This window comes from Chlorocebus sabaeus, chromosome 1 (assembly GCF_047675955.1).
Source record: "Chlorocebus sabaeus isolate Y175 chromosome 1, mChlSab1.0.hap1, whole genome shotgun sequence".
NCBI lineage: Eukaryota > Metazoa > Chordata > Mammalia > Primates > Cercopithecidae > Chlorocebus > Chlorocebus sabaeus.
In genome coordinates, this window is record NC_132904.1 from 111,762,135 (window position 1) to 111,775,340 (window position 13,206).

Sequence of the window (13,206 nt, forward strand, 5' to 3'; positions counted from 1 at the left end):
TCATATATATTATTTTTATTTTTGCCATCTTGTAAAGTAAGCAGTTTGATTAAAGTACTTGGTTTTACTATTCTGTAACCTTAACTGGGTATTACCCTTGCAAACCTGGCCCAGAGATGGAGAGATTTGCTTCAGGAAAGGGAAATAAACAGCAACTAGCAATTATGTGATTACTAACAAAACTAAAGAAGACAGAGGGCTCTTCACAATGAAGTTTGCTCACAAGATATGTATGCACAAGGAAAAGTGAAATTCAGTGTTATTTAAGCTAATCTCTACTTGAACCTTTTAAAAGATAAAACCATTTGAGCAGTAATTTAGTACTAAATTAACTTGGTTTTTTTCTCCCTATCTTTGAAGTTTTCATTGTTTAAATAAGGGTTTCTGCAAGAAAAATGAAGCAATGCTCCTTTTTTATTTGAAAGAAGAAATCAATGGGATGCCTTGTAACATCCAGGAGGCTGGATTTATACAAGCATATTCAGCAAAGAGCCAAATAAATAAATACCACAGTTGGACATACAACTATTCCCCAAAACTGTCCCAAAATACTTCAAGATAATCAACGTTTTAAATCACTGTATTATCATGCCGCCTAGCCTTTTTCTACTAGCAAGAACTGAACTCTGAAGGGAAGGGTGCCAGGCCAGGAAACAAGGAAGGGAAGAACTCTGGCAGAAATTGTTCCCAGATAAAGGCTTTGAAAAGATCCTTACGATAACAAATTTAGCAGGTAGACTGAGAAAGAAAGGTTTCATTTTTTTGTTTCTTGAGCCAGTGATAATCCACCTTCTATGTTATCTACCAAAATGCAACCAAATTCCTAGACTTGCCCCAACGCTGGCCTGGCAGTGACTGATGACGGTAACTTTGTTTAGTTAGGCAGCTCTGCTCCCAAAGACAAACGTGTTGAAAACGCTAGCTAGTAAAGGCCTGGGTTTTAAAGCACTTCCCTTCCATTTCTTTGGGTAGATTTTTTAGGATTTATTTTATTGTATTGTATTTATTTATTTTTTTCCGGTAACTAGGTAACTACACGCACCAGACACAAGCACCAAATACTCCTCTAAGGTGGTGGTATCTCTTGGATCATCTTCAGAGGAGCCAATGTCATTCACCCAAGTCAGCAGTTCCACATGAGGCCCTCTGACTGTGACCCTTAAAAAGTCTTCCTACTTCTAAAGGACTTCACTTTTTGTCTGAAAGTCTTACTTTGACAGCTTGTAATTTGTTTAGTCAGTTACCCCATTTTCATGCTGTAGTAAATCCCCATATTCAAATACAAACTACCAAATGAAGACAATGCATTTTCAACAATCTAAAGTTTTAAATTTTCATGAAAAGCATGGCCATAATATCAACACATTTTGGCTTAGCCTCAAGAAACAATCATGTATAGACCTGTGAAGTCAAAAAAGAAACGTGTGGGTTGAGGTACATTTTAGGTAAGTATGTGTTAGTTAAAATGAAAGATGTAAAAGGAAAGTGTTTATTCTCAATGTAGGCAAAGAGAAATCAGCCATCCTACACCTACAAACCAAGATAGACAGTTAAGGGAAAAAAGATAAAGAGAGTATTTTATGCAAAGGTAACCAGCTGAATGCTGATAGGCAGAACCACTGTCTTCCTCAGTTTCACTGGAGAATCATCAGTCTTCCAGTCCCATCAGGATTAAGCTGAAAAGTAATAAGAAATGAGGGCAATTAGAGAGGGAGTGGGAGAGCAATTGAGGAAGAACAACCTAAAGACAAAACAGTGTGCAGTCTGAATCTGATGCAAGAAGTAAGAATGTGAGATTAGGTTTCTGAACGGGAAATGTTAGATCCTGTCCTGAAAAGAATTAGAACTGCAGTAGCTAGCAGAGGACTAGGGTAGGAGGAACTGACTAGGAGTCTCCTGTTAGCAAAACACAGTTTGGAGAGGGCACTGATGTTTCCAGAGAATGTCACTTAGAAACAATCAGCCCCATTTTATTTCAGTGCAAGCAGGAAAGCTAAGGAGGGGAAAAAAGACTCCAAATTTAGGGGCCTTGGAGACCAGGATGCCGATGGTGTCATTTGTAATAATGGAGACTTTGAGAAAAGTTGATACCTACTGCAAAAAGATAAAAGGTTCAAATTTTTTAAACGTTAACTTTTAGGTTAATCCCAGCCAAGTGGAGATATGGCACAGACAATGGGAGTCAGGGAACTGGAGAACCCTTTGTTTTCAGGCAGATTCTTCCCACCTCCTCTAGGGACAGCATAACTCAATTCCAACTAGACACAGCAGTCCAGTGCTGGACAGCCGACGAGGAATCAGAGCACCTACCTTCCCAAGGAAGTCTGCCAAGAGCCAGATACTTATTCTAGGCATTTTTAAAAGTCTATGTCACTGGAATATCAACTTCAAACACTGAGTAGCATTTAAATATATATCACAGCTCTTTCATTTCAAGCCTATTTAACATTTCTGAAATACCTAGATCAAAATGTTGGGTCAAATGTCTATATTCCAGTAAAACATCTACTAAAAGAAAAAATTTCTCCCACCTTATCTCCCTTAAGATAATCACCTCAGTCAAGACACCTGTCAGTCATAACAGGTTTTTCTCAGTGCTGGGCTTTTCTCAACCTTAACACCAAGTTTCTTTTGAGTAATAACAAAGGCCACACGTCATCTGAGCTGTACATGTGTATAAATACCTACACCACCCTTTTTTCTAACCCTAGTTCAAGGCCAACTGCACCAAAGCTTTTGAGAATCAGCACTGGAAGGATCTTCAAAGAGAAACTGCCCATTAACCACAACAGCAGCTGCTGGCTAGAGCCTGCAATTTAAATCTCTGAAAAAGAAACTGTGGCTTCTGAAATTTAAACAAGGAGGTGCCACTTGTAATTACAAACATTCCAGTGGGTTCCTTCCTTCATTGATGGTTTCCAAGCTAAGGCTTTTTATTCGATTTTGGTGGCGCTCCCCAAACCGTGAATGTAGGCATTCCTTTGTGCTTTTCCTGTGCCCTGGTCAACTCAGAGGGGGCGGTGCAGGGGGCAGGTTTTCACCTGGCCAAGGCCATTCGGACCCCTCAAAATCATTTCATGCATAATTCCCTGTTTGTCTGGAAACAAAAAAACCAAATGTTAAATGCTTCAGATTTATAGTCCACATTTAATCAGATTTTTGAGAGTCTCAAAAAAAAAAACAAAACCTCACATTTCATGAACCTTGGAAAATAGAACAATTTTCAGAAAAACCAAAGACTTTTAGAAATTAATACTGAAGCATTCCAACATTGCCAGCTGAAATTAAAAATTCACATTTTAAATCAATGGAGCAAATATTTAGAAGGAAAGGTAGTAACGTTTTCTCTCCCCACCATCCTTCGCCACCATCCCACAAAAATAAGGCCCACATACTTACAGCTTGATGTATGAGTTTCCCACACCAAAGAAGGCATTTTGTGATCACTTCAGTTACAGAATAGCAGGCTGAAATTAGCACTTAGCCAGTTCACAATGGGAAGAGACATTTTTATTTTAAGCAATATATCCACAAAATGCAAAGGTATTTATACCATGGAGGCCTTTAAAGATAAATATACGAAGTATCTCACAGTCATCAAACTAACATGAGCCTTTCCTACAGAAGTCCTCACATGGAGGGTATTCATTACGGGAACAAATGGAAATGGCCAATCTCGCCAAGGGTGCTTTCCACGCATACCACAGTTGAAGGACTAACTACAATTACTGCATATTTACACAACTGTATTTGCACAACAATAAAACTCATCTTATCCGATCCAAACAAAATCTTGCTCAAAATAAACCAAACCATACGAGAAGGTCTCCTCAGTGGAAGCAATAATCGTGCTGTAGCTTCTCTGGTCTCTGCCTTTGCTTTCACCAACTGCAACAAACCTTCCTTCTCTCTTCCTCAGTAAGGTAAAGCAAAAATTCGGTGCATCCAGGTGAGAATACTATGCGTACGGTCAGATAATAATACTGGGATGAGGAATGGAAAGAGGGGCTGTATCTTAGAAATCATTCTAAAAGTAATTATGGAAGAAATGATGGGATATTCAGGATTTATTTAAAGTAATCTGAGGAAAGGAGGATGCATAGAGGGAACAGAGTGACCAGGGTGGATAATTATTGAAACTGGGTGATTTGCATGATGGTTAAATATGGTATTCTTTCCACTTTGTTTATATTTTAAATTTTCCATAATAAAATGGGAAAAAAGAAAAATCTGATCAATGTTAAAAAAAAAAAAGTCATCCTTCAAAAATAAAACATTTTTGTTCTTTAAAAAACAACCAAAAAAAATTCTCAGCTTTTTCTTGGCTTCATGAAAAGAGGCAGGTGCCTGGTAAGAAAATCAAGCTATGTTCTTGTTCTTGACTTTAAAACATTTCCCTTTTTCCTTAGTTATACAGAACCAGTTCTACTGCTAATATCCTTGAAAAGACAAATAAAAAACTGTAGAAATCTAAATCTGAGCCTTCCGAAGCCTGGTTTTTGTGTATCAGACTTATTCCAATGACACAAATCCAGATTTCTCCCCTGCGAAAGTGCTTTGGATGACATTTCTGTTGCGGCTGCCAAATAAATTCCAGAGGTTTCGGGATCATTTGTCAACACCAAAGACAACATTACCAAGAACTGGTCCTTTCTTCCCAGAGGTCACTCCTCTGATCCATGGGTTTATTACCTAGAGCAACAATTAATCTCGCTGCCTTCAAAATACAAAATATTTTTAGCCAAGATAGTGTCTATTCATGATCCGTATCTCTGACCAGGCATCCTTGCCAGGAGGCAGAACAGAAGGTCCACTGCCTGGACATCAAGGGACCTGTCCCCATCCAGGATCCGTCGCTAACCTAGCCTCAGTTCAACTGCAGAGTAATGTTCTTCCCTCCCTGGCCTTCGGCTACTTTACTTCAAAATGGGATTTCACTAGATGATTTCTAATATCTTTCTCCTCCCCAAAATTCCATGATTATAAGAATCTCTAATTCCTCAAAAGGTAATATTTCTAAAAAGAGCTTTAGTCCCAACATGTTACATTTTCTATGAAATAATTTTTAATGTGAATATGAATATTGTATGTGGGCAAGTTTTTATATACTGTACATATATACCTATACATAAGTATGTATATGTATGTATTTGTATCATTGCTTATACATACACACACACACACACACACTGATACCATTAGGTGCTTATATGGGACTAATTGCTTCCAACTCAAAGCAGCAAATTTTCAATTCTGCAACAGATGTCGCTGTGTGATTTCTCCTTTCTGTGCTGGATTTTCAGTTAAAAATGCCCAGCATAATGGTCAGAACTATTCTTCCCAATAAAAATATACAGCATTTGAATCCTTTGAATTCATTCTGAATTTTCTTCATCTGCTGGTAAATTTCCATTCAAATTATAGTATTGATTAGTTTGGCCCAATTTAAGAGATTCCCCACATTAAAATGCACCTTTTGCTAAAAACATACACACACACGCACACAATCATTTTTAAAATGTAAATTCTAAGTGACCAATTAGGCATTAAAACGTCATGTACAGAAACCCCAAGAGAATGAGACAGTTTATATTCATAGCAATCTTATCAATTTTTAAAGCCTAAAAAATCATTTAGCAATACAGGCCAAGGGATAATAAAAATTCACTTATGTATGAGACTAAAATGTACCAGATGTGCGAAAAAGTCACTAAAAACTCCAAAAGCACCATCAGTAAGAATACAATTTTTGGATGTTGGTTTTCACAGCATTTCTTTCCAAATAAATAGTAAGGCTAATGTTATAATTGCAAGACATCTTACCAATCTGACATTCACTATCAACCACTTCTTGACACATGTCATAGAAAAGTGACATCTCTTTCCCTTCAACCAATATATCCTCCAACGACATCAACCTCAACAGGTAGCTGGCATTGTCTTCTGTTGAAATTTAGAGCTGGGAGAAAGGATTTCACAATCTCTCTTTGAGACCCAGGAACCCGTTACCTTCTGGGATTTTAGAGAGTGTGGAGAGAGATGAGCAGGCAGTGAGCCGGGGACCAACTCCGGTAAGAATATGAAGTCAGGAAGTGAGAGAGGAAACGAAAGTGTCCTGCCTGTTGGCGTCTTCCCTGTCCCACTCCCCTTTACCAGGAGGGCCATTGGGGAAAACTGGATAAAGCATGTACAACATCCATATGAATAAAGCTCTTTGTTCCAGAGAACTGCCTGCTCTTTTATTCCCCTCTTTTTCGTATTTGTTCATTTCAAAAGATTGCTCAATGGGTCTCTTGTTCCTCCAAAACGTCCCAGGCAAATAATGCAAGCTTGTCTCGTCACACAAGTCACTAAATGAAGCCTTGTGCGTCTCCAGTGACACACTGTAAATATAAAGTGGCATTAATGAGGGATATTTTATCAAATCTATCACAGACAAGTGCAAGTCCCTCCTGCGGCTATTCAATTTGATGCAGGGAAAGGCAACAATAACAGGGCGGCACTTTTGTAAAGTCTCTATCCCCGGTTTGCAAGCCTCAACAGGCCATAGCAAGCAAAACTCAGACCCCCTCCTTCCTATCACCACCATAAAACCCCCACCCACCAGCCATCTTCTGTAATCCTGAAAATGATAAGAGGCGGGTGATCAGCTACTGGTTCACTCGGGAACAAAAACAACATCATGCATGCACCTTAACGTAACAGGCGTGATTAACACTGTGGAGTGAGCTTAAGCAAACCCATTTTTGCTGCATTTCATTAACATCCATTTCATCCAAACATCACAGGAGAAATGAGAGGAGATTTTCTGCGGGGGATGGATGGCTTGTTACAGGAGAAAACAGAACCAGGACCCAGGCACGATGGTCCTAATTCGCTTTCCCAGCAAGGATGTAAATCAAACAAGCCTAATGAAGTTAGATGCACCAACAGGTTTCTTTAACCCTGGGAGTGGGAACTGGAGGCCTCTGAGAAAGCTTAAACTAACAGAACTGAGGAGGAAAAGTCCCTTAGTGCCCACCTGAAATTTACCCCTGGGGTATGGGACCCCGCAATGAGCCAAGACCGCCTCTCGAACTCACCACGAAATATATATGCATTAAGAGAAAAAAAATTAAGAAAGTCATCTCATCCCCTCACTACAAATCAAACCCAATTACTTTCTAATTTGAACACAATCTGATAACCAGCATACAAACAGGGATGTACACAAGAGCAAGAAGCTGCTTCCATGGTAACTGGCAACAGAATTTTCATGTAGCTTTGACATGCACGGTTGAGTTCCAGACCGCTCCTAAGTCAGCATATATCCCTCGCAGGGAAGGCAACTTCTCACCGCGAGATAGTTACAAATATAGTAAGTACCGTTGCTACTATCCGATGCCTTCAATGAGCAGTCTTGACAGGGGAGGCATAATCTAATCCTACTCCGTTGCCAAGCGTCATTGCACGACTCCCATTTTTAGTCAAAAGGCAATATCCCCGATCACAGTTTTTCCCCCACTCCCCCCCCCTTTTTTTTTTTTTGTGCAGCCAATACAAGTCTATTGTTGCCTCTATTATGCGCCAGTTACCGAGCCTTTACTCACGCTCACGTTTAACTGACACTGGCGCTTTTTACAATGCAGCAGCATGAGGGATCTCTTTCAGGAACATTTTATTGAACCCATCCAGTCAGAGGCATCACCTGAAATGAAGTTGTAACCACACTGGCATCGGCTGAACCCAATTATCTCGTAACTCATAAATTAAGAATTCACAGAGGAAAAATACATAAACAACACCCGGAGACAGTGGCATGGAAGAAAAAATCGTCAGCGCTGGAATTGACGCTGCTGCCAGACGCCCCCCAATAGGTTCCCCAAGCCGAGCTCCTTTCCAAACCTATTTGGGGGCAAGTAGCCAACCTGGCGTCCCCCAAATCTCAAGCTAGCACCCCCACACAGCCCCCGTCTCCTACAGCGTGTCTCCTGCGGTGTTTACATAACTGTGTGTCCTCTAGCGTGTAAACAAAAGGCACAGCCCAAGCGGACAGGCGCCCCCGAAGCTGCACGGTGGCCCCAACGCTGTGCCCGTCCGGGCCTGGGGCTCCGCAGGTGGGGGCTGAGCTCTCGGCGTCCTCCGCCACTTGTTGCTCCCGGGTCCTGCAGCTCTGGAGCTGCAAGGAGGGGCTTTGCAGGCTCAGAGCCCTGCTGCATCCCCTCCTGCATCGCCGCTCGCCCCCGCGGCCCCGTACCACTCGGTCCTGGCGCCAGCCTGGAGCCTGCAGCAGGGGCTAGGGGACTCCGCGCGGCTGCTGAGCGCGGCGAGGTGGCGGGAAGGGAGGCTGGGTGCAGCACGGCCGGCCTCTCCGCTGGGGAAGAGCTCTGGCTCCCTTTTGTTAGCAAAAGCAAACACTGCCCTCTTCTTTCCCGACCGCGCCAACGCGCCCGGCACACGGGCAGCCACACATCGGGCTCCAGCCGAGTGCTCGGCGTCTTCAGGGAAGGCACCGGGCGTGCAGAGCCGCCCCTGGGCAAATTCCCAAGACTGCTCTTCACGCAGGGGGCGCGCGGAGGCCCGCAGGGTGCCCGCCTGGCCGCAGAGGCCGCGACGCCCCCTCCGCCACCCTCGGGCCGCGGAAAGAACGGGCAGCCGGGAAATCCCGTGTCCCCACTCGTGGCAGAGGACGCTGTGGGGCGGGCGGGCTGCGGGCTCCCGGCGCCTTCCCGCAGAGGCGGCGACAGCGGCCGCCCCCCCGCGGGGCCGGGCCGGGGAACTTTCCCCGCCTGGAGCCAGGCCAAAAAGACCCGCAGCGGAGCCGAGGGGGCGGAGGGCTGCGATCTGCCGGAGGGAAACACGAGAGGCGTGCAATTTGGGGACAGGGGAGAAAGGCAGAGCGCGTGGGGGGAAGGGGCAAGGGAGATCAGAGAAGTCTGGGGATGTCCTGGGGACCGGGGAGAAATCACGCCGCCGGCTGCTGGGAGTCAGCCACCGGGAGGTTTCGGGGATGGAGAACTGGGGGGGGGCCTCTGGAGAGGTGGGGGCGAATGGGCAGCCCTGGGAGGTGGGAGGATCTGCAAGTTACGGGGACAACGGCGAGTTTAGGAGGGTCCGGAAGGGTTGAGGTTGTCTGCGATTCATCCCCTTCCCCCATGCTTTACAGCCCCCGGGTCCCCCATTCTCACTCCACGCTGCACCCCGCGCAAAGCCGGGTAGAGAGGGTGTGGGTGCAGCCATCCCTGGGGACTCTCATTCACACTCAGCCGGGCAGGGGAGAAGGGGCTCACAGATTCCCCTCAGCCCCTTCCCTCTCAGCCCTGAGTTTCCTCTCTACACTCCCTCCGCTTCGGATTTAGGAAGTGGGGGGAGGTTGTCATGGAAACGTTTCCCCCCTCTGTGGCTATGGCTACTGGGGTGCCTTGGGAGATTCAGGGGCCAACCGGCCGGTGCCCACACCTACCTGTGGGGATCAGTGCCGCGGCGGAGAAGAGCAACAGCAGAAGCCGGAGCCGGAGCCCGGGAGGCGCCGCCGCCGCCGCCACCGCCGCTGCCGCCGCACACTGGGATCCGCTCGGCAGCACTGCACTCGCCATGTCGGGCACCTGCCTCAGACTGGCGGCGTTGGCTGCCTCCGGAGCCCGAGCGGACAGCTAATGATATGCTAATGACATGCGGTGGAGGCGGAGTCCGGGTATACCAATCACAGCACCTCGAGCCCAACCCGGCTCTCGGAGGGCCTCGCCCCCTCCCCCACCCCGCCCCCTGGCGCTGGCGTTCGGCGGCGCGCCCGCGCCACCTAGGGGCGGGGCCAAGGGGAGGGGCGTATGCAAATATGTTTATGTTAAAATTCGGTTTTGCTTTCCCCGGATCGAGGAAAAAGTGTTCTCCCGGGCGCCTGGCGTGCGAGGACTCGGGCTCCAGGGGGCGGGTCTAGCTTCTTGTACACCTTTATTAGGCGTGTTTATAGCAATCGCTGTATCAGACCGACGACTAGAGAATCTCCCTTAGAGGGTCCTCTGTCCCACACACCGAGTGCATCTGGCCTGCGAACCAGACGTTGCAAATTTCCGTCACTCACCTTGCACCGAAGGAATAGATCTTTGGGAACGGGGGCTGTGCGGGAGTGGAGAGTAAGAATGCAGGTCCCCGGATTGACAAAACAATCTGGGAGAAGTGCATGCGTGCTTTGCACGTCCGGCGGAGCGGGAGAGCCCGCTCAACAGCCTAGCGGTAGACTCGGGGATAGTTGGAGAAGGCAGCCGTAGAGTCGGGTTCTGAGATTTTCCAGTCGGTCTCTTTGCGGCAGAATCTCGGGAAAGGTAGATCGAGGGGGTATGCTCAGGCTCCCCCGCTTGTAGAGGGTCTCCTCCCTGGTTTTAATATATAGGCGTGTGTTGAATATATGTATGAACTATTTGTAATTTTAGATATTTAAGATTACACAACAACGGAAAAAATTATTCAGTCAAGGCTTCAGGTGAAGAGCGGGGGTCGTGGGAGTTGGGGACAGGGAGTGTGGTGAAGGCAGGGTCTGCCGTGTTCCTCCTTAGGGGCTCAAACCCTCTCACTCCTCCTCTGCGCCCTCAGCCCTTCCTAGAAAGGAAGCCGGGGACCAACAGGTGCTCAGAGCTTCTCCTGTCTCTGGGAAAGCCTCTCCTGCTACGGCGACTTGCATCTCCGAACTCACTCTCCCTCCCTGAAATTCTCTTTGCTTTCTTTTCAACCAGGCAGCCGGCTCTCTTGTTTGTCTGCTTTTTAATTACTTATTTTCTTCCCCTCTAGAAGATCGTGTGCGCTCTGACCCTCTGTTGCTCAAGCATCAAATTGAAGGACGAGCCATATTAAGTGTAAAGGTTTATAATAATTTAAGTATTCATAGAATGCAGAACAATAAGATGTAGGAAATACAATTTGCATAATAAATATCAATATCACAACAGCTAAAACAAACCATGACAAATTATCTGTGGCTAAATGACCAAGAGATTACTGAATGTAAATTGCTAAGTCTGAGCTTTAGTCTAGAAGAGCTGTGCCAAATGACTTCCCTAGCCTTCTGTCCTCATCTTGCTAAAAAATAAATAAATAATACATATCAAAAAGGAAGTCATGATCTGCCAACCCACCAAATGAGTTACACTTAAAAACAGCCTCCTATTATCCATTATGCATAAACTAATTTCGAGACTGCCCAGTCTTCACAGCCCTGGATATTCTGCTCTGTAATTACAGGCCCTGATGCATGAACTGCAGGCAGTCCTTCAGAAGTGGGGAAAGCTCCAACAGGAGAATAGCACCACAGGAGACAGGAAACCATCACCACGTGGGTGCCAGGATAATGCCCAGTCTGCAAAGTTCTACCTGATCTTATTACCTCTGGCAGTGAGGTACCTGGGTCAGACCAAATAGAGAGCAAAATTCCACCAAAATAGGAATAAAAAATTTAAGGCCGGCCGGGTGCGCTGGCTCATGCCTGTAATCCCAGCACTTTGGGAGGCTGAGGCAGATGGATCACCTGAGGTCAGGCGTTCGAGACCAACCTGGTCAACATGGTGAAACCCTGTCTCTAATAAAAATACAAAAATTAGCCAGGCATGATGGCATGCACCTGAAATGCCAGCTACTCAGCAGGCTGAGACAGGAGGATGACTTGAACCCAGGAGGCGGAAGTTGCAGTGAGCTGAGATCACGTCATTGCACTCCAGCCTGGGCGACAAGAGTGAAACTATGTCTCCAAAAAAAATAAGTAAGACCATATGTATGCTGAAAGTGATATGTAAACTATAAAGGCAGGTCCTATATGGCAAGAATGCTAACACAGAGCCTGGCACATAGTTATATTATTATTTGCCATTACTATTATTACTACTCTTGCATTCATTAAATTCTTCTTAAGTATTCTACATGCAAAATCTCATTTAATCCTTGGAACAATCCCCAAGGTGCATACTATTATTATCTTTCAGTTTATATTTTTTAAACATGATTAGAAAGATTAAGTAACTGCCCTAAGATTACAGTCTCTAACTTGCAGAAAGAGCCTATGCAATTAACCACTGTGCCTTTCTAAATATCTGTTAAGTGAATGAATAAATTTCACATTACAATGCATGAATAATAAGCAAAGGATAGCTACATTTTTAACATAAGGTGAAAATATGCCAGCAACCCAGAAACTTAAAAAAAAAAAAAAATTAACAGAATTGCTGTATACTCCTAAGGAAAAGCATTCCTCATGAAGCTGAATCTCCAGGAGAATCTAGCCAGGCCCCAGTCCTCCCACACTCAGAACACAGTATGGGGACATTGGAAGATGTGGGGTGTTTTCATCTCCCTTCATTCTCTTGGCACATCAAATGAACACCTACTCAAATTTCCAGTTGGCAAAGAACAACATGGGACATTTCTGTAGGAAATGCTAATGTCGTATGATTTACCTCACTAGAGGAATGCAAATAGCTTTAGAAATTTCCACCAAAATGCCACCTGTGCCATAAGGTTAAGGAATTTGCACATACAATTCCCCAGGTAGAGAAACTGAGTCCTGGGGCACCTTTAGCACGGGGTGTACATGGCAAGAAGCATAGCAGAGAATTTGGGATTAAGCTGTTTCTAGTCTATCCACTAGCCACACGCCTCTCCCACCCCCAGCTCCTTCACACTGAAGATCTCGCCAAGCAATTTAACATATGGAACATGTGAAGAACGCATCAAATTCCCGCAGCCGCTGAGTACAAGTTATGACTACTCTGGCTTTCTCATAGTAAAGCTCGTCATTTTCTGCTTCATGGACTAGAACTCCTCGCCAACTAGAAGTTCCAAAATTTTCCCCTTTGCTACATGGATTTAACCAATTTTTAAAAACCAGATGGTGTTTTTGCCATTTATAACTGATAATCAATTGTTTTGTGAATTTAATTTTTCAAGAAAGAACTGAAATACTTATCAGAATTACAATCTGGGTGCTACTTGTGTTTGAATATAATTGCCAGAAGCACCAAGAGCCCAGGTTTTTCTTTTCTTTTTTTTTTTATCCTTTTGTCGTTGTGAGAAACTTTAAAGAGCAAGAGCGAGAGAGAGAGAGAGAGAGAGAGCTTATATTGTTTGCTTTCACTAAAACGGTTAAGAAACATGGATAAACATATATGAAAAATAATCATTGAAAGATGATTCATGTTTTGAGGAATACATCAGAGACAATCAATGAGAACTAGCAGCATCTCG

At 44.7% G+C, this 13,206-nt stretch overlaps 1 protein-coding gene across 4 annotated transcripts in view; it reads right to left on the reverse strand.

The window, feature by feature from the left end:
• CADM1 (cell adhesion molecule 1) overlaps nucleotides 1-9,606 on the reverse strand; it is a 332,505-nt gene extending 322,899 nt beyond the window's left edge. For 2 of the 4 annotated variants that reach the window (XM_008020964.3, XM_008020959.3), the window contains exon 1: nucleotides 9,443-9,605. In XM_008020964.3, coding sequence (XP_008019155.1) covers nucleotides 9,443-9,575 — 133 coding nt within the window. In that variant the 5' untranslated portion in view covers nucleotides 9,576-9,605. Of the gene's footprint in view, nucleotides 1-9,442 lie in introns of all 4 variants that reach the window. The other 2 variants (XM_008020958.3, XM_008020961.3) reach the window with 2 other exon arrangements.
• Between the last annotated feature and the right edge of the window lie 3,600 nt (nucleotides 9,607-13,206).